Source organism: Fringilla coelebs (genome assembly GCF_963513975.1).
Source record: "Fringilla coelebs genome assembly, chromosome: 1".
NCBI classification, from domain to species: domain Eukaryota; kingdom Metazoa; phylum Chordata; class Aves; order Passeriformes; family Fringillidae; genus Fringilla; species Fringilla coelebs.
The window spans coordinates 95,282,730-95,305,099 of NC_140028.1; the positions used below are offsets into that span (position 1 = coordinate 95,282,730).

General features: G+C 40.8%; 1 protein-coding gene across 1 annotated transcript in view; it reads right to left on the reverse strand.

The window, feature by feature from the left end:
• RECK (reversion inducing cysteine rich protein with kazal motifs) overlaps nucleotides 1-21,890 on the reverse strand; it is a 46,906-nt gene extending 25,016 nt beyond the window's left edge. The window contains exons 1-6 of the mRNA XM_084202942.1: nucleotides 21,769-21,890; nucleotides 19,510-19,568; nucleotides 15,562-15,636; nucleotides 13,439-13,475; nucleotides 6,335-6,420; nucleotides 4,905-4,952 (exon numbers count right to left, since the gene is read on the reverse strand). Of these exons, the coding sequence (XP_084059068.1) occupies nucleotides 4,905-4,952; nucleotides 6,335-6,420; nucleotides 13,439-13,475; nucleotides 15,562-15,636; nucleotides 19,510-19,568; nucleotides 21,769-21,847 (384 nt within the window). The 5' untranslated portion in view covers nucleotides 21,848-21,890. The remainder of the gene's footprint in view (nucleotides 1-4,904; nucleotides 4,953-6,334; nucleotides 6,421-13,438; nucleotides 13,476-15,561; nucleotides 15,637-19,509; nucleotides 19,569-21,768) is intronic.
• Nucleotides 21,891-22,370: the final 480 nt, after the last annotated feature.

The window sequence follows — 22,370 nt, forward strand, 5'->3', positions numbered from 1 at the left end:
TTAATTTGTGTTCAATACTAAATTAAGCGAACAAAGATGGCAATATCAAAATTTCTAAACCACAAACACAATGATTTGTTTTACTTGTGCACAAGTCCCATCTTTCAGATGTCTCTTTTTTTTTTAAAGCCAGGTGTTTCCAAGCCTGGTGATTAAAGCCAGTGAGACTACAAGCAGAAGGAGTGGAAAGTGGCAGGCCGACACCAGCACCACAACCACGTACACCTTAAAGCAAAGGCTCTCAAAGATTTCTTTTTGGTGTTATGGAAATTGAAAAAGGCTGTTGAGATTTATGCAGCAGAGCAAATTTTTCAGTCTTCCCCACCAGAACACCCCTGAAGGAAGATTTTGGCCAGTACTGCAGGACCTAACTGGTTTCGCTCTTTTTGGAGCTCATCAGCTGCAGGTAACGGCTCAAAACCCAAAAATGCACACACCCCAACACAAACAGAGCAGAACATTTTGCTGAAGGAAGAAGTCCTCTGCATTGTGAGGCATGCTTTCACATTATAAGCACATTTTTTCTAATGGCTGCCTCTTGTGTCTTGAATGAAAAGCAACAGTGAAGCTGTTGTTTCACTAGAGAAATTACGACAATTTCACAAAAAATTCTTTTCCTCCCTAAAAATTATAATGGTATCTATATTCTACTAACTTTGGCAGAAAAATAACTTCAGTACTATTGTCCTGGGCAACAAAACCATGACAAATATTTGAATCTACATCCTACCCAATTAAGGCCATCTTCATTTATACGTATTACCTACTGTTAACAAATACAATAGTAAAATGCTTAACTCTGTGCAGTTAAGCACAGAAAAGAAAACCCTCTTGATCTCTCCTTGACTCCATTTAATCTTTGAATTTATTGAGAGAAGATAAAAGTCGGTAGGTAACAACATACTAAGGTTTAGTGGAATCAGCTGAAGTGTCAAATGATGGTGAACATCTGTTAAAAACGTTAAAAACTCGCAGTAATAACAAGTAAGGTCAAGATTTTCCTCAATTATATAAACCAGTAAAGAATTGAAAACACTTGCAGAGTGAGGTAGTACAAAATTTACTGGAACTCAAATTTTGGCAAGATCATCGAGTGTTCTATCAACCTTCTTTGAACAGCAGAGAATAGAGACAAAAAGCACCAGCAGATGACAATAACATCATCTACGAGGTGTAGTGTATGGTCAGAGTCCATCCTGAATTCATTAAGCTGTATTTCCAGAGGCCACACACAGCCTTAGGAGCTCATTAAAACTGTTTAGGAACCTTTAGCTAAACAATGTCCTAAACAGTTCCTTGAGTTATTATCCATTGCCTTGGAGCAATCCACACAAACAATTAGATAAGAGCTAAAAACTGATGACTGCATTTTTCAGCGGGGTACTTGATAGTCAGCATTCACTAAAATCTCAACAAAAAGCAGGATCATATGACCCTAGAAGGAAAAAACAAACCAATACCATAGCAGAGTGAATATTTTTCTGAATCCCCATTACAGCACTTGAAGCTGCAGGCACCGCATTTTAAGTTTCTGTGTTTAAAAGCTGCCAAGTGAGATTCGGCTAGACTGCTCAAATCCGTGATAGCAAAACTACCTTTAAACCATCCAGGGACATCAAGTGTTCACTACTGTGCACCAAAAGTAGTTTTAAGAGCAGAGGCTAAATAAGTGGTGACATTTTCAGTTGCATTTCAACTCCTTAGGAGATGTTAATAGTGCTCAGCTGCAGTAAAGCTCTCACAGTGCCAATTAACTAGAGAAGTTTGTATGTCTTATTTGGAACATGTGAAGTAAAAACTGGAGTTCTTAATATTCAGAGAAGTGAACTCACAATATGCAGTGCACAGACTCAAGAGCTGCAATCTAATGGAAACTTCAGTGCTACTCTTTCCATGCACAAAAAAAAGAAAAGGGATCTTAAACACAGCAATAAAGCCTTTACAGCTTATTTTAAGATTCATGAACATTTTAAGCTGCTCCTCCGAGCATGTATTCCATGTGGTCTTTTAAAAAATGAACCCCCACTTTACACAAAAGTTTTAAAAATTCAAAAATCAGAAAATCCTATGTACAATCCATACCATCTCCACTTCTTTTTTCTTCTTCCTTTGACTATTACCTACCTTCTTTTTAGAGGAAGATGAACAGGATAGCAGAAAGCTGGAAGAAGTAGTGAAAGATAAAAGAACTGAGGTGCACAGAACTAGAGGAAAAATGAAGACGACAAAAGGAGTATCTGAGAAGCAGAAGATGGAAAAAAGGACTATTAGAATAAAACCTTCAGAAGAAGGCAAATAAAATACCTTTTGGTAACACTCAAAAATACTGGGCAAGTTGTGTAAAATTTATTCATTTCTGTATGCAGTGCTACTTGAAAATAAAAACTGTTACAGGACACGCCATCTTCAAAGCACTGATTAAAAACGAATACCGTATTCCAACACAATACTTTTCTAAAATGTGCAAAACCTCCACATTAAAATAAACACAAATATTTACAGTAAAAGTAATGCAGAAATGTATGATCAGCAGAAAAAGCATCTTCAATTAATCTTGTGAAAGGCTGGCACATCAATGCTGAAGTGATTCTGCTACTGCATGACCTGAGTCTCCACTTAGTAACTTCAAACTTGGTGACACCTCCTGCTTGAAGTTTGTTTTTTTCCCCTGCTCTGAACCCTCTGCCCTACCCCTGAAGATTTACCTCCTTCTTCACCCTCATTATCTTAGTGGGAGGCTGAAGGGTAACTCATGAAGTTGCCTCCTTAATCTCAAAAGATTACAGAAGTGTACTATGCACAGTTCAGACTATTCTAAGCAGTTTGTGAAAATTCTCTGGGAAACCCTTATGTGGGTAAGCTATGTAAGTTAAGAAGACTGGTAAGTTATGAGAGTGTTTACAAAATAGGGAATTATATTTTACATCCTTAATTCATATAGCTTTTACTTTTACATCATGTACTTTATGAAATACCTCAGCAACAGACCTGAGAGCTGATTACCGAGCACTATGATCCAGACTGCAAGCTACTTTCCTAGTTGGATCCTCATTTTCAGCAAAGTATGAGTTCTTAAATGCAAAACCAAACACAGTATTATGACATGGTATTTATGTGATTCACGTGCTATTTGTGTCACCTCCTTCAGTTTGAAGTAGCCATTCCTTCCCCAGTTCAGTGCTTCCCCAGCCAACTCCACAGGATGTAAAGTACAGTATAGGACACAGAAGCTACTCACAGACTACAGAGGGAGCAAGACTCATACACCAAAGTGGGAAGAACAGTGGTTTGTTTTTTTTTTTTAAAGAGAAATAATGACAGGGTGTGGGAAACTGCAGGTTCCCTCCAAAAGCTGTATTTGGAATCTTCAATCTTAGGCAAAACTTCCCTGAATTTAATTCAACCAATGAGCCTCTTAAGAGTATTTTAAGTACTATTTTCTGTGAGCACCTGTAAGCCTGGATACATATGAAAAATCATTGTCATACAAAATTCTATCATAATGAAGATCTAGCACATCAGATACTTAATTTCTGTCCCTGACACACTATTTGTATCTACCACACCTGGTCCTCATTAAATGAGTTTTTTCTTTCTTCCTTAATCAGAAGGCTGATACCTTCTACTATGATTTTTCTCCCTCTCCTTCTCTTTTAGTCTTGCACAGAGAGCAAGCATTAAGGTTTTCTGCACAATAACAGCAAGATCACTCCTGATTAAGAGTGAGACACCCAGTTTTCAAAACTCCAGATGAAAACTGGAAAAGTAAATAAGATGACTATGACCATAAAGTCATTCTTTATTCTCTTACCTTTCCTCTCCCGTTCTCCTTCAACCCATACTGGCCAACCTCCTACAGCAATGCAGAAATCCAGAAAAAAAGAAGGAAACAGACCAGCATAACAGAGGAGAAGCTTGCAGATGTTGACAGTATAGCATATTATAGCATGAAAGGAGACAGAACTACTTAAAATGAAAATGCATTTTTAAGAGAACAAGCTACGATAACTTTAACCCACACTAACTTCCACAGTAAAGAGTCTAGGAAAATACTCTGTAGATTGTTTAGATAAAAAGACAAAAGGGAAAATAAATTTCAAAAAAGTAATTCAATACTTCCTGGAAAAAAAACAGGAAAACTGCTCCACTTCTGCCCAAATCAAAATAATGGAAAATTGTCTGACATCCCAAACTGTTGATTATGAGCAGAACTTATGCAGAACTACCTAACTTAGGGCTGAAGGAAATTAGATGAAAGGGGGTGGGAGGAATCTGGCTTTTAATTAAGGTGAATATCAAAAGAAAAGCAGTCCTTGCAGAATAGCATTTCCACACACTGTGTTAAAAAAGAACATAGGTAAAGGCAGATTTCTGAAGATATCCTGATGATTAATTTTATGAGCAGAACAGTAAAAATAACTGCAAGCATCAACAGTTTCACTGATGTTACAAAAACTTCTACACTTGAAATTATTTATATTCAGATAGGATACTTAAGGCTGTTCTTTCCTGAGTTTATTTCATTAGGTCACTTTTAAACTGACTTTCAGTGTCCAAGCTGAAAGGTTTCTGACAGATTGAATGATCACAACTAATGCTGACTTCGATCAAAACTCCTATGAAATAAAGTTTTTGGGAATCCAATTTGAGAGTTGCAACTTTTTCATTTAAATCAAGGTATATACAAGTCTAAAAAATCCAAAACTTTTTAACAGAATGTGATTATACTTTTATAAAAACTGTAGAGAGATAATTCACATTTATATGAAAATACGCACATCCAGAAACACAGCTCTAAAAAGACTGAACTTTCCCTCTTCTACAGGATATTTTTACAGGACTTATAAAATGATTGATATAAAAGTTGATTTTTTTCAGATGTATTCAGACACATAAAAACATACCTCATATTCCTTCCTGCAGACCTTTAAAACATCGTTTTTTGCAGAAGCCTGAAAGACAGATAAATTTCTCAATTTGCAGTAGAAAATGATAAAATCATGTTGCAAAACAAAGACTTTTAACTTAACTGCAATAACAATGGATTCACGATCTATTAAAATGTTCCTTTAAGAACCTAAAGAATCCATGTAAAGCTTTAAGAAAAAAAAGCAGACACCATGACTTGTTAATATGACATTTAATGAAAACCCAAACCCCCATATCTCTGCACCAAGTTAGTTGAAAGCACACGAAGCAACTGAGGTTTTGTGAAAGGTTTGCCAGATTGCAGAACACAGAAAGCATTTAAGAAATGGAAGAGCTTGAGCACAAAGATCTCCTCATTTTCCCTGCTGATTTATCACTTGTGTGTCACTTTCCACTCTCCTCCCTCTTCTGTGTTCATTTCTATGGTTCCTATTGTCAAACTGAGTAGCAGAAATTCTCCCCACAAACTGCAGATCCCTTCGTTCTATACAAAATCTTGTGCTCCTTTTTCATATGACAGATATTCCAAACTACAGTAACTACTAACATGCAAACAATACAACATCTGATTTAGAGAATAATGAGAAATGATGTAACAATCATAAGATTAAACTAATAGAATTTAATAAGACTGCAATAAACAGAAATTTCTTTATCAGGCCTGGAGACATTTAAGCATTAGGACGTATTTGAAAACATGGCTAAAAAATGCATTTGAGAATAAACACACATCATCTTTTCTGAAGATCAAAAGTATCCAGTTTGTTTACTCACTCCCCATCTCTCTCCCACACTATCCTGTTCTCACTGCTCATCTCTTGCCACAGAGTTTAAACCCTGTGCTTTTGGGTGAAAGGAGAATTTTTTTTGTTATGACAGCAGTTGGCAGTGGGCTGCTTGGTCAAGAGTACGACTACACAGGCAACATTCACAAATATGAATATTAAGTACATCTGTGCTCCACAAATGAATTACAAGGATGATGATAAACACAATGTTTCTAAAGCCACAAACATATTTAGGGGAAAAAAAAAATCACCAAATGCTTCACAGATTTTTAATTATAAGTTCATTGCTAAATTTACAAATCATGCTTAAAACTGTTACTTGACAAAAGCCCTGGCTTAATTAACACCAAAAAAACCCCTTTTCTTCCATCTAAACAAAAACCTCTTTGAAGAGGCACAAAAATCTGTTTGGGGCTGTAACCACAATGTTGTATCACTAAACATGATGCTACAAAAAAAAGAGCTTAGGATCAGCCAGGTGTTGCCTTTCACTCAACATTATTTTAAAGTAACAACTTTTACGTAGAGACTGTGCCAAGAAGTCAGAATTAAGCTCAGCACAACCAAAGAGAGCCGCAGAACCAGCCTGGATTCAGTCAGTAGGGTGAAAGCCTTACCTGCTTACAGGCTTGCCGACACTCCACAGCAATGGCCAGCTCACAGCAGCCCAAACCAACCCAGCCGTCAGACTTCTTCAAGACTCCTGGGGAAATAAGATGACAGACTTATTAGAGGAGAAAGAGAAACTATGCCATCATTTTCCCTTCCCTCTGCTTTTCAGATTTGATGATCCTGTTCTTATTCAAGAAGCCTGTGGTACAGATTACATTTTATTGGAATTCCAAACCAACTTCAAGCAAAAACCACAAGTCTGCATTTTCATAAATGCTGAATCCAGCAGTTAATGAAGTACCTTCCACACACTGCGGATAAACATGCTTTATGTAAACTGCAGTATATGTTCAATGGAAATATTAGATTTTGATAATCTAATCTGAAATATAAAACAACAAAAAACATCAGGGAAAAAAATCTCATTACAGCATCACCTCTTACAGATACACCCAGTTGTTTGTTTCAATAGCACGTGCCTCTACCAACTTTGCCAATGCAGAAAACATTCCGTGTTCTTTCTCCAAACTTCCTGTGGTGTTTTTGGTCTGGAGGGAACTAAATTTCTTCAGCTGAGCTGGCATGGGGCTATGTTTTGGACTTCTGACTAAGACAGTGTGGATAACACAGGGATGTTTTAGTTACCGCAAATATAGGCAGCATCCAGGCTTTTCTGTTTTTCATAGGGACTCACAAATAGGCTGACAGTGCACAAGAGGTCGGGAGGGGACACTGCCAGGACAGCTGGCCCCAGCTAACATTCCATACCACATGGCACCATGCTCAGCCATAAAAGCTGGGAGTTGAGGATGGCAGGGGCTGCCCCTGCTTGGGGACTAGCTGGGTATCAGTTGGTTGCTGGTAAGCAATTATTTTCTTTTTGCTTCACTTGTTTTTCTTGGGTTTGGGTTTTTCCTCCTTTCTTTCTTGTTTTTCCTTGCATTTTTAAATTAGAAACTGCCATTATCCCAACCCCATGGGTTTTATCACTGCTGCCCTCTGATTCTCCCCTCTCTCCCACTGATGGGAGAATGAGCAAACACTGTGTGGTAATGAGCAGCCCACTGGGGTTAATCCACAACACTTCCTCTGTCATTTATCCCCCCAGCAACACGGCTCCATAGCCAGAACTATTGCCAATAGAAGTTTCCCATCTTCCTGTCTCTCTTAATCCACTTATTTCCCTCTTTGCATGATCATCATTTCTTACCACAAGGTTACATAGAAATATGGTAAGAAGCAAATTGCTGCCATAAGTTGTTTCATCTTTTTGATTTAATAATAAATACAGATTATCTAATGTTTCCCAAACACCAGAAATAAACTAAAAGAATGCATTCCTGTATCTATTTTTCATGTAACCCTAAAGACAGAAGGAAAGGGAAGGTTTGATCTGTGCAGCTGCCCAGCAGCTGTGACTAACTTGCTGCATTCCTTTTCTTAGGACAGGAGGTAGAATTATTTAACTCAAATGAACCACTCATTTTTGTTATGAATATTTAAAGAATAAAGCAGTACTTTATTACATACATAAATTATATCCTTTATGTGGAAATAAAAAAGCAGAAAGCAGAAGTATCAACAAGCTAATTTTAAAAAATGCTCTTAAGCCCACTGGAAAAATGCCTATTTAGAAGAGCCACATGGGATGTCCAGCTTTAAAAAAAGGATATGAAAGAGCTAGGTGTAAGATCTTAAATTTAAATGCTAGGAAAACACTTGGAAAAAAGTGTTGGAAAAAGTAATAAAAAATAATTGCAATCAATGGAAAACAATGGTCAGCTGCTATTTATAATGAAGAAAATTGCCTTTTAAACACACTTGATCGGCTTTACAAACACAGGTGGAATAGAAATTACAATTGCCAGCATCTGTCTTTCACGACATTCCAATGGGTAAATTAAGAAAATGTGCTAATGGCAAAATTATAAAGGCGGAGCAAAATCTGCACAAAATCTGCAAAATTAACACATTCCCTATGGAAATTAAAATACACATAACAGTTCCTAAAATACAAATTAAAAGCTTAATGCCTGACACAAGTAAGGTGGTAGCATTGCTCAGCAGGTGGAGGGAGCAGAGGGGCAAAGGTGCACTACAGCTTCTGGTTGCAGCCTGTATTCTGTCAGTTTGACCATCTAATGGTTCAGACCCTCTGCAGGGCCAATGATCCATAGGTCTTTCCAGAGACTCTCAAAATCCTCTTGACATCTATTCAGAGCATTGCCTCAGCTTTCCAATTCACGCTAGTTCAAAGCAGCTGTGAAGCCCACTAACAACTGCAAGTGCAGCTCACCTTTCACTGCCACAACTGGGGTGCAGAATTCATGTTTCTGAGCTTAAACATCTTTTTGACAATATCAAAAGGATTGCTGTACTGCACACATCAGTACCTTGCAATCAGTGTTCAAGAATCTGGAATTTAGGTTTCACTACATATGTACAGTTAATGGCCAAACCAACACTCACTGTGCTCTGTTTTAGGCATAAAATAACACATCAGTCATTTCTGCATAAATTCCTGTGTGGGGATTTATGCAGAAATGTGTTTCAATCAGAACAGTAACGTTTGGTAGAACATTTATTAGTAGGATTGATAATGTAAGGCATAAGCAATCCAAAAAAAATCAAAGAAACATCATGTGCAATATGACAAAAGATCTCCAGAAATCTCTGCTGCAATAACTAGCTGTATCCAGGAGTAACACATGGTAAATGCAGCTGGACAGCTTCAGGAGCAGTGTCACCAATAAGCAGTCACCACTGAGTAATCAGGCATCCATATTTTGTGCTATACAGGGCCTGTGGTTTCCGACATACTGGAACTAAACTTCATGGTGATAAAAGAATGAAACAAGCTACAAGTACACACCAAATTAAGAAGGCTGTTGTTAATGTTTTCTTGGCAAGTGCCCTCTCTCCAGGTTATATCCCACCAGCAGACAAGCTTGTGGATAAATTGATGTCATACTCTCAAGAAACACTGCTGAATCTTAATACAGTAACTTGTAAATTAATTTTGTCGTCAAGGTAGTCATGTGCATTTCTAGGTGAAAATACACCTTCAGTGCACAATCAATTGACTGGAGCCCACAGTTATGAGAACTCATCACATTCATCTGTACCACACAGATTCCTGAGCCACAACAAATCATCTATTTGCCAAACTCCCAGCCTGCCCTCCTATACATTCCAGCTCCTTAATCACTTTACAGTGGCCCTTTGCTGAACTTGCTCCAGAGTGTTCATAGTTTTCTTGTCCAAAATGCTCAGAACTGGACACAGTATCCCTGATGTGGACTCACCAATGCTGAGCAGAGGGAAAGGATCAGCTCCCTTGATCTGCTGGCAACATTTTCACTGATGCCGTCTGGATGCTGTCGGTTTTCTTTGTTAGAAGGGCATATTGCTGGATCATGTTCCACTTGCTGGTCACCAGGATTCCCAGGTACCTTTTCTACCAAGCTGCTTTCCAGCTGGCCAAGCCTCCTGCGTGCTGTGGAGCACAGGGCCTCTGCCAGGTGCAGGACTTTGCATTTCCTTTTCTGTAATTTCATGAGGTTCCTATCTGCCTATTCCTTTGGCTAATCAACATCCCCGTGAATGGCAGAACAACCATCTGGTCTAGCAACCTCTCCTTTCACTTCTGCATCACTGCTGAATACACTGAGGGTGTAATGTCCCATCATCAATGAAGACATTAAAGAGGACCAGACCCAGACCCAGCATCAACCCTCAGGATATACTGGCCTACAGCTGCACCCTGTGATGCTGATCAAACCTTCTGGCACAGCAGTTTGGCCAGTTTTCACTTCACCTCCACTGCTCACTAATCCAGCTCACACTTCATCAGTTTGTCTATAAGCAAGTCAAAAAAACCAATGACAAAATCCTTACTGAAGCTGAGATAAATAACATGCACTGCTTTCCCCTCACCTAAAAAGGCAGTCATCTCATCACAGAGGGTCATCAGGTTGGTTAAGTGTTGTTTCCCCTTCATATATCCCCGCTGACTATAGAGCATCATGTCCTTGTTCTACATGTGTCTGGAAATTGTTTGGAGGAAGATCTGCTCCATTACGTTCCAAGGGTTTAAGGTAAAACTGTCCAAGCCTAGAGTTCCTCAGCTCCTCCCTGTCCTTTCCAGAGGCAGGAATGAACTTGCTTTCTTCCCTTCTTCTCCAAAGTCCTCATTATCTCCTCTCAATACCTAACTCTATCCTCCTCCATCAAATACAGTCTTCCTTGCTCTGGACTTTACGACTTCACAGGGACCTGCCACTCCTGCAGGTTCGTGTTTACAGTAAAGACTGAGGCAAAGAAGACCACAGGCTATTTAGTGTCATTTGTCACAAGGTTTCCTGCCTCATTCAGCAGCAGGCTCTCATTTTCCTCAGTCTTCCTTTTCTGCTGATGGAGGTCAAGAAGCTTTCTGGCTGCCAATCACATTATTCACCAGGATCCACTCCTGATAGGTTCTGGCTTTTCTAATCCCACCATGCATTAAGTGGAAGCTTGGATAAGGTGATCCTTGAAAGTCAAGCAGCTCTCTTGTACCCTCCTTTTCTCCAGTTCCACGGCCCATGGGATTCTTCCCAGTAGACTGCCTCTGCGCTCGTGTTTTCTCTTCAAGAGGTACCAGGGTGATTAAAGCTGCCCATAAACACCAGGCCTGTGAACACAAGACTTCTTCCAGCTGGACAAAGAAGACCTCATTTCTACTTCAGCCTGATGAGGCAGTGTGCAGCAGACACACACATCATCACCCGTGTCGGGCTCTCTGTACAACGCACTCCAGAGCCACAGGCTGCTCCCAGCTGGATCATCAGCCATTCCAGGCAGAGCTCCATGCAATCCAGCTAACACTCTGACATAAAGGGCAACTCCTGCTTCTCATCTTCCTGTACCTGTCCCTCACAGCACACCTGCTGTGGGAGCTTTCCTGCCGTGTCTCTGTGACTCCAACAGGATGGAAGCCCAGTAACTGCACACAGGTTTCTAACCAATAAGGCAGAAAGTCTGTTCACAAGCACTGGAACCAACAGTTTGCCTCTGAGGCCTGCTGGGGGAACAGGAAGGAGGGAGGGAGTCTGAGCAGATGCTGTAAAACTGTTACAGCCTCCTCTTCCTGCACTCCCACTTTTCCAAATATAGCATTTTAATTTGGTCATTTCAAAGTCTTTTAGAAATTACACATGATACGATGGACTAGTCAAGCCTGATTTAATCTGGTTTTGATCTCTCCTTTTAACACTACAGCCCTATGTTGTGATTTATGCTTTAACTTTCTATGCTGGATTTGCATTAATTGACTTTTGGTGAAGAGGGCAGGAGCGAGCCAGGAAGCGGCTAATTCTCTGTGAGAGCAGCTAGCAGCTTCCTCCATGCCTGGCACAACCAATGGCTGGCTGCTCTGAAAACTGCTAAGCCAGTCAGAGAGGCAAGTAATGTCTCTATGACAACATCTTTAAGAAAGAAGAAACCATGGGAAGCTCTCTTTCTGCCCTTGGAGAGATGGCCAGTGCCGGACCCATCTGGCTGCTGGGATCCTGCTGCCAGGGGACATCCTGGTGACACGGGACCTGTGGGGCTTGGACTGTGTGACCAACAGCAACAGGCACAGCAAGCAATTCCCCGATGCAAAGCCTGGACAAAATCAACCTTTCAGCACTTCAGGAGTCAATAAAATCTTTTCAATTGATAGAACTTGAGAACAAACAAACCTATGAACACGAATTCTCTCCCGAGTCAGGAAAAAGGAAAAGCAGAAGAAAGGTGAGGAGAACATGGTGGCACTGCAAAGGAAGGAGGGAGAGGAGGAAGTGCTCTGAGCATCAGAGCTGAGATTCTTCTGCAGGCCGTGGTGAGGACTTGTAATACAGCAAACAGTTTCCCTGTGATTCATGGAGTGCATGGGGGGATGCAGCATTCACTCTCAGCCCATGAGGAAAAGGCACTCATGCTGGAGCTTGTGGATACTGAGAAGCTGAGACTCAGTGAGAGGCTTGAACAGAGAGAGAAAGAGAAAGAGCCCTTGATTGCAGAGATAGAGGAACAGGACCCTTGCTTTTATACCCTAGAACAGCTCATCCTTAAAAACTGCACCCCGTAAAATAGATGGCCCACAAAGAGCAGTTGTGGGAAGACCATAAGCTGTGGGAGGGACTTCACATTGCAAGCAGGTTCCGGACAGACTATTAGCTGTGAAAATTAAAACCACATTGGAAAAGTTCACAGAGAACTGTTTGCCATAGGAAAGACCCCAAGGCATAGCAAAAGAGACTCCTCTCCCTAAGTGAACTGAAGAAAGATCTTAAAAAGTGGCAAACTGACTGAAGTTCCCATATTTTGTCTCTCTGTGCTGTCAGTGGGAAGGAAAAAAGGCTGGGGTGGAGAAGAAAGGTGTTCTAAAGGTTTATTTTATTTTCATTCTCTTTATCCTCTTTTAATTCTGTTAATAATACTTTTTTCTTTATACCTTTTAAAGTTTTGTGCCTACTTTGCCCCTAAAGTGTTTTCTCCTAATCCTTATCTCAACCCATGAGTTTTCTTCCCCCCCCTCTGCTTAACTACAGCAGAGGAAAATGAATAAATTATTTCTCATAGATGAACTGGCATTTGGCCAGCTTCAACCTGTCACACTTTCTAAATCCACCTGTACCAAGCAGTTTGGTTCATAATCTGAGCCCCTGCACTTAAATTGCTTGCCTAATTCTTACTACCTCCCTGTGTTACTCAGTTTTTGTTCAAATTATGCTGCATCTAGATTAAAGTAATTATTATGAACCATTTTGTAGATCAGGTTAATGCATAAGAAAATAAAAAAAAACAAAAAGAAAGAAATGCTGATATTTCTCTGACTTGTCACAGAAAAACATGTTTAATTATACAAACATATTAAATATTTTTATACTAGGAAAAGAAAACTATTAATAAAATGTACAGATAACTCATATACTACATAAAACTTAACAACACACAGTTTATATTAGATGCATAATGGAAGTTAAATTATCATAAAATCGTTAAGTGCAGGTGGCAGACACAATATCAAAACACAAAGAGGGTGAAAAAGCATCATGATTCAATAGTCAACTGGTATTTCTTACCTGGCAAAGAAGAATTTATACAACCCCACACTTCTCTCTGAAAAGTAAAAATGCAATTAAGCAAAAGCAAGTCTACAGAATAAGAGAGTTTATAGCAGACTCAAGCCAGCAATTTCAGCATTTTTTCACTGGGTTTTAAATATCTGATTGGAAGAATTCTTATATTTAAACATATTTTAAAGAAGTGCTGTGATAGAAGCTGAGTACCACTTCCTTCCATGAGAGGGCTGCTCTGCACAGACTATGGAATCAAAAGCAGCATTTTTGCAGGTGAAGAACATAATGCAGTTATCTGGAATACACAAGCTAGTCAACTCTCTCAATCAGTGTTCACAGAACTAAACTGCAACTTAAAGAACAAGATTTTTCTAGGACTAAGACCTGTGGAGAAGCTTACTGCCCTAACATTCCTTCCCACCAGCTTAAAAATACCCTAAACACACATAACCACACAGAAAACAAATTTTAAAAAATGTTTCAATCGCACTGACACAGCAAACCCTATTGTCACACAGTGACACATCCATCCATCCATCCATCCATCCATCCATCCATCCATCCATCCATCCATCCATCCATCCATCATCACAGGAACTGATGACTTTCCAAAGTTGCAATGGATCTGTATTTAATGATCTAACACTGTCCTCCTCTGTATCTGTGGAGGTTTTCTACCTAGAGAAGAGCCAAAGCAAGATCAAACAATGATGGTAACGAGCTGCTACTTCTGCAAGTTCCATCCCTTTGATTCAGTTGACTTCCTTTATTTCATGAGGAGGTTAATGGTTGGACTCAATATCTTTAAAGTCTTTTCCAACCTAAATGCATCTATGATTCAAAGAAAAAAAATCACCTCTTGTGTTGACAGTTACTTTTTAAATTAATACCAGCCAGTATGCTTTCTATCATATTCCTTGAAGGAACACACACAACACAATGTCTGTAACCAGTGCTCAAGAATATTGACCATCTGATTAAATCTAAACACATCTGCTCATTAGAAATGGCACCAGAACACCTGTCCAACAAGACAAGAGATATCTGAGAACAGCAAATGAGGTATTGAGTTGAAAGGCTAACTATTTCAAGTATCTAGATAATACCAGTTCAGTGATATTAATTTAAGATCCATACTGGACAGCTGACTTGTCACTTATAAAGATAATAATTGGGAGTTATAAAAATCATTGTGTCATTTTTCCTCTTTCAGATAATCTCCAGTCCTCTCTTATCAGAAGCACTTCTCTACTATACAGACAAGATTCTACTTGTCTTATCAGGGAATGAAAGATAAAGAAAACCAGTACCAAACCAGCTGCTATTCATCACTTCAACTGGTTTTCATGACAGGTTTTACTCATACCAGGAGCTGTCTATAACCTTCTGAGACCTTAGAGCTATTGACCCACAGAAACAAAAAACTGAAGGAACTTTGACACACAGAAGGAAAGAATCTATAAACTAACACAATCTTGTGAAATTGCAAATTCAATGTTATTCCCAGATTTACTATTCTTACTCACTGCTCACTTGAGCTGAGCATATGTTTTAGGTTTGCTGCAAACAGTAATGATACTGTTCAGAAGTAACAGAAATTACCAGAAGAAAGCAGGCTTTTCTGACTGCAAAAGGGTGCCAAGAGATAAGACTAAAATTTACAATCTGAATGACTGTACTTATCTATTCCCTGATTAGATCATCCATAGGAGATCCTGGGAGTGGGTTACACTCTTTTTTTTAGTTAAACTAAAGAATGTTAGTGACACTACAGAACTTTCAGGAAACCATAATCTAACTTATCCAATAAAAGCATTACTTCAGCTTCTCAGATAAGGCCATCAACAATTTGGTGCAGCTATCAGGGCCTTCTTGTCCTAGCCCAAGACCTCATGGCTTTGTGCCATACACATGTTGGAATGTATGATCTAATTTAAGTCACTACCATTAACATCCAAGTGACAATCACCCTACACAAGTTTTTACAACATAGATAAGATTTTAATTGCGTTTTATAGCTTATACATGCTACCTTATTGCAAGTAAAGTAACTTATGATAGCTTTAGAAAAAAATCCTACTTTGAGGTTAAAATCTCATTTGAAGAGCTTTTCAAGCAAGCCTTACCATTGATTCTGGACAATACTCAGGTGCTCGCTGCAGTAAGTGCTTCAAACGGGAGTCACTCTTAGAAGACAAAATCTGTTAGAAACAAAACACACCTTAAAACACAGAGAATGTTGTGCACATCAAATACTTTTTTTGATTTACTTCACAGTTTTTAGTTTCTCTAAAATCTACTCTTTGGCAACTTTGCCTAACAGTTAGTATGAACAGAATTCAAATTTAAGATTTCTTTTTATGTATTTGTAGTTTTTCAAATATGTTTCACTTTTTATAGAGACACAATTTTTTCTATTTAGAAGAGAATGAGAATTTCCTCCTCAAACATTTCAATCAAAAAGTTTCTACTGAATGTGGAAGGACAATGTTAATGAGAGGATTTCTGCTGCACATATCAAAATACTATACAACTCTATTTTCTTAACCTTCTGCTACATGACCTTAAGCAATTAAGCTTCAAAAAAACCCTGAAACATATAATTTCTGTAGAAAAAGGTAGAACAAAACCAAGACTAGTCAAAACTAACAGAGGAATGCATAGTACCCACAGGTAAACTGTAAACTCAGGAGCTCACTAGACTGTAGGGAATACAACTGAGGATGTCATTCCTTTAGCAGCCTAGTAAAGTTTTACTTATAAATTAAAACAAGAAACTGGTCAGCAAGTGAAACAGAAACAGACCTATTAACGTGTGATATGAAACTGGAAATGATATAACTGAAACAGATGAATTTCAGAAGCAAAAGTACATTACAGTTCTAGTCTAAATTTGTTCTATTCTAACATGATAAACTTTCAGTTCTATTCTAACTTGATAAACTTATTGAAAGAAAATCAAGACAGCAACAGCATTTGTTTCAGAAACGAGAGCAAAAAAAAAACTGCATTAGTATTTTGACTCTCCTGAGGTCATAGAATAATAAAATAATTCAGGTTGGAAGGGATCTCAGAAGATCACTTATTTCAAACTCGTGCTCAAAGAAGGGTAGACTATGAGACCAGACCATGGTGTCCATCTGCTTATTCTTTCCATCTGCCCAGGTCCCTCTGGATGACAGTCCTAACATTAAGTTTATCAACACTTCCTTTCAGCTTCACATGGCCTGAAAACTCAATGAGAGTCACCTTGTCCAGGCTGTTAACAAAGATGTTAACCAGGAGAGGTGCCAGGGCAGGCCCCTTTGGTATCCCAATTATTAGCCTACAGGCAAAGTAGGACCCACTAACCTCTATCTCGGAGCCTGATTTTACAACCTGGTTTTTATTCATCTAATTGTCCTAAAATTGATACAAAAACTTTGAGGGAATTAATGTTTAAAAATTTGCTACAGACAACACAAATCACATCCATGCCTCTCCCCTCCTCCAGAAATCCAGCCTAATTATCAAACCAGGTTGGCCAGGAATGATTTACTGACATTAAATCACATGCTGCCTTCAGCAATAGCTTTATATTTTTCCTTCTTCAGCCTTTAACTACTGCCATAAAATGCCTTGTTGCCCTTGACTTCTTCTACAAGTCTCAGTTCCAGCTGAGCTTTATCTTTCCCTATATAACCTTACTTGCCTTGGCAAAAGGTCTAAATTCTTCTTGGAGACATTTCCCTGCTTCTACACTCTCTATACCATATCTTTTCTGCACCAAAGCTTGTTCATAACTTCTCTTTCTATCTGAATCAGATTCTTGGAACATTAAAGTGTTTTCCTGGGAGCAGGGATGGACAGTCCTTAAGCTTGGAGAAGGATATGGATAGAGTTCTCTGGAATGGTACACAATGAATGTTGCCAGGAAACTTATCACAATGAAATTTCTCAGAAATAAGATTAGGGGGAAAAAAGTCAATTGAAGAAAGAGAGGCCTGCTTACTCCTTGCTACGGTATCTGACATGGCTAATCAAATAACCAGGAAAAGGAGATGATACTAAAGCTAACAGTGGAGTAATACTTATTAGTAATGCAAAATAATTAGGTGTTCGAACCACGCGAGTTGACAAACAAACCTGTAATCCACATTCTCTTTTTTGAAACTCTCACAGTAGCTGATTTACTGGTTAGTAGAATTCCTTACCCTTAATTGAGCCTACTTCCTTAACCAGCAGGATCCAGGGCAACACCACTGGGTGTCTGTGCCTTTCACCCCGGTCCCTGGGGAGGCTCCCAGGCAAGGCCTCCCTCAATACTATCGCCAGTGTCCATACAGACGTGCAGACAATGAAGTCAAAAAACCCTTGTGATTCCTGCAACATCCTAGAGGTGACTCCCTGAAAACCAGATGACCTTAGCCAGAAAGCCTCCTCTGCAAAAGGGAGTGTTTCTCCCGGTGGGATTGTTTACAATCTGCCGGTCAGGCCGAGATGCTCCTCAACAAATCATTCCTCCTCATCTGCTCCGAGGCCCCAAATCTAATCTGCAAGTGCATATCCAAAGACAGCCATGAAACTTCTTCCTTCTGTAACAGTTAAGTTACAGAAGATGAAAAACAGTAAAGTAACAGCAGACAGCTCCTTCAGTTGCATCAAAGGATCACACAGAAAATGATGCCACCAGCCTGAGCCAGCTCCTTATAGCATACTTTGGGGGGCACCAGTCTGGCTTCAGACCTTTTCCAGACCTCTCACTACTAAGGTTTTGGATATGCTGATTATCTGAGCGGAGAGAGATCATCCAGATGAGGCCAGATCAGAGTGTCTTACAAAACCCACAGAAAACTATGTAATAATTAGAACCAGTATAGCAGAATTGGGATGGAATTTGACAGTAAAAAGCTGGAGGCCTTTCATGAAGAGCCAACAGGAATTCACATGATAAGCTGGAAACTTCAAACCAATGAAACACAAGAAAGAAATGGGCAGATGATTCCAAATGCAGCTCACCAGTTTTTTTATATATACAGGAATGGATATCTTTCTCTTATATCCAAGTTAGAACACAATTTTTAAGACGGAGTGCCATGCTTTTTTTTTTTATAATGCCATGTATAGTTTTACTTACCTGTATTAAAAGAGATAAGCTTATGCTGGAAGGGCTGTAAGAATTATTATAGGAATTGAGAGATTATCTTATGCAAAGAGACTGTAAGACTTTTCTGTGTTTGGCCTAACAATATGAAAGCTGAAAGGAGATTTGGTTGTATTCTCTAGATATATCAGGAAGGGAAAAGTGCAATTTAAAGTGAAAGTTTTGCTAGTACAATCAGAGATAAATATAAACTTAATCATAACCAGGTTTATTGCTTGAACAGCCCCAAAATGAGCAATGAAAACAAGAAAAGAGGGCAGGTATGATCTAAGAACACAACTTTAACATAAAAATTGTGTCTACATTGACCTAAGTTTTATTGATGTAGAATTCTTACGTAGATGAATAAATGTAACTACACACACAAAAAGCTGGATTAATTACTACCCACAGATACAAATCTAAACATAAGTTATAGAAAAATACTTTTCAAGCTTGAATTCAGAACAAATATTATGAAACAGAGGGTTATGAATAAAGTATGTGAGCAGATTTTTGCTGCATTCACAAAGCTGTATATCATAACGAGATGCTTAGTGGACAAACAAGAACCCGAAGGAAGAAAGAATAATACCAGCATCTTGTTCTTCAGTTTGAACTCCCCAGAACTTAGAAACATGCAAGATTCATAAATTCTGTAAAATACCTTCAGACCTCTCATTTCCCAATGTGCTTATCACTTCTTGACCATTGTGGCCTCAGGTTGGTATTGCTATTTCTCCTCAACTTCAGCAGAACCCATTTTTCACTACAAAAGGAAAGAGGACTATGGCTCTAAAAATTCCAAGTTCTCATTTTGATACCACTACATCTCACAATTCACACATAGCCTCCAGAGAGAGGATCATTAGCTTACAAACTTAGTGTTGCTACATCATTGTCTAAAGGGACAATTTCAACTCTGACGGAGTTAAATTTAAAACAAGCTCACCTGTTCACAGACATCACGGCACATTAAATTGTCCTTTGCATGGTAACAACAAGACAAGCCTATGGAAAAGCAGAGAGAGGGAAAAAGATATTTAAAAGATTTGAAACACTTAACCATCACTTCTGAACACAAGTACACACTTGATGTTCTAGCAGGACAATTTTCTGGCCCACAGATGACCGTGGGAAATGTTCCTTCCCAAAAGGCAAAAAATGAACAAGTTTTGTTCTGAAAATGATGAAGATCCTTACAAGAAGTTTCACAGTTACCCTTGAACACTCGCTCACTGTCATCAAAATGAGACCTCACTCCCTTTCTCTAGTCCTATTTCTGCTACTTAACTTCCACTAGCTTGGTACATGGCAAATTCCTTCATGAGACAATTCAATTCATTAACTCAGGGGAAATTTTAAAGAGAAAAAATATGAAAAAGTAAACGAAAACCCATCAAAAATCTCTGTAGAGAATATGTGCCTTTGTAAATTGAATCATCTCACAGAATCTGAAAAGTGCAAGAATCAGTTAGGAACAGGTGGTGAAGGAAATCAGACCAGGAGTCTCTTTTCACATAGCTGTTCATTGAAATCTTTTCTAAAAGCCTTGGAACAAAACCGTAAATTCTTTCACTAGTGATGGATGATTAAGACTGGATGAAAGTTAAAGGGCAAACACAGATATGAACGCATCAAGGATTAAAAAAACTCCAAAAAAGCAACCGAAGCACTGAGAAGTCATGAAAGACCGAAGCTTAAAGAAACATTTTTAGCATAATACTCTGCCATGCTTTGTACCCCCTACCCTTCCAATATTTTGTTCATTCATAGTTAAGCTTGGCAAATACAAAAGGAATTGAACAGTGCCTTAATATCCATTTTCATCCTCACTTTCCTGTTTTCGGACCAGTGTTTTAGAGAACAGACAGAGGCGTCCTTCAAAACTTTTACTTCCACCCACATCTTTACACACAGGATCATTTAATGATTACAGATTTCTGCTGAGAGGCATCTGAACTATGTATCACACTGGTACAACAACAACAACAACAAAAGAAGTCTTTTTCACAACACTTTACCGAAAAGATTTTGACTGAACCATCAAGAAGGAACTTGGGCATGAATTCCTTGCAATATTAGTAGGTTTATCAATGGAAAGCTGGGCCAGAGTACATCGAATTTCATTCCACTAGCTTTTTGCTGTCTCCCTCCTAGAACCAAGCCTCACTAGAAACCACAACTACAGAACAAGGAAACGCCCATAAATTTGGTCTTCTGCTTTAAGGTGTTACATGTTTTGTAGTTTCCATTCCAATGACAACAATGTCATCTATGTATTAAAAGCTGGTTTCCAATATCTGTCTTAAGCTGCCTTCTTTTTCCACCACTCTTTTTTGGTTCTGTCAGGAAGTTACAGACACACAGATTCCTAGAATGGTTTGGGTTGGAAGGGACCCTAAAGATCCGCTAGCTCCAAGCCCTTCCACTAGACCAGACTTCTTCGAGCCCCACACAGCCTGGTTTGAACACATGCAGGAACGGAGCATCCATCCTCTGGGAAACCTGGACATGACTGCAATTCTGGGCTGCGAGCACACGCTGCCAAGACATCTGCAATGTGGGGAGCTATTTTACCGCTATCCTTCTCTTTATTAAACGCCTTGCACTCGCTTTTTAAAACATTAGATACCTTGTTCGATATTACTCTTCTGCTGAAAGCAGGGAATAGGAGCCCTGGAACACACAGCCTGTTCTGACACTGCATATGGCAATCCAGGATTGCGGCAGGTTTTACCCGTTTCAAGCCGCAATCCTGGCAATCATCCGCAGGCAGCCCGACAGCCGAAGGCACACATGCCGGCCCCGAGGCGCGGCACCCGCCGGGGCAGACGAGGAGCCGTGTGCCCGTCCCGCTGCCCGGCGGGATGCCGGAGATCCGGCCGCCGTGCAGGCTGTGGAAGTGCCTCTCCCCGGCTCCGCTCCTGGCCGCAGGGATTCCGGCGGGCGCTCTCCTCCCCGGGGAGCCGGCGCAGGCACCAGCCCGGACCGGCACCGGGACGGCGCCGCTGCCGCTTACCGTGCGCGGGGCAGGTGCGGGGCGGCGTCCCCCCTCTTCCCCGTCTCCCGCATCCCGCTCCGACAGCGGCCCGACAGGATAGTCCCGCGGCGCCGCATCCCCGCGGGCGACGCCGCCCCTGCGCCATGTTGTAGCGAGGGACCCGCGGGGCCGCCTCCCCCCACTCCCTCCCCCGCGGTCGCTACTCACCGGCCGCCGCGGGGCACAACAGCGGGGCCGCCGCCAGGCACAGCAGGGCCCAGGGCCACCGAGCGGCCGCCGCCGCCATGGCCGGGTCTCGAACCCGCGCCGACCCCGCCCCGCGCCCCCCGGCCGCCTCACGGACGGACGGACAGACGGACGGAGGGATAGAGGGACGGGCGGGATCTGCCGCCGGCAGCGCCCCCTCCCGCCAGCCCCGTGCCGCCGCCCGCCGCGCCCATTGGCTGAGCCGCCCCGCCAGGCCCCGCCCCATTGGCTGCGGCGCCCCGCCAGGCCCCGCCCCCGCCAGGCCGCCACGGACATTCCAGCGGGAGTCGAGCTCGGGGTGGTGCTGGGCCTTCCTCCTCCTCCTCCTCCTCCTCCTCCTCCTCCTCCTCCTCCTCCTCCTCCTCGGCCCGCCACCGGGCTGACCGCGGGCGCCCGTTCTTTCCTGCCATGGCCGCAGGCATCCCGCAGCCTTTATTCCCCCCGGCCCGTGGAGCGGAAGGCCCATGCCCGGAGGGAGGACTCGGGCTCGGTCTGAAAAGAGGGCTAAGGAGAGGAGAAGGGGGCACAGACTCGGTTGAATTAGTTTATTAATGTTTTTATAT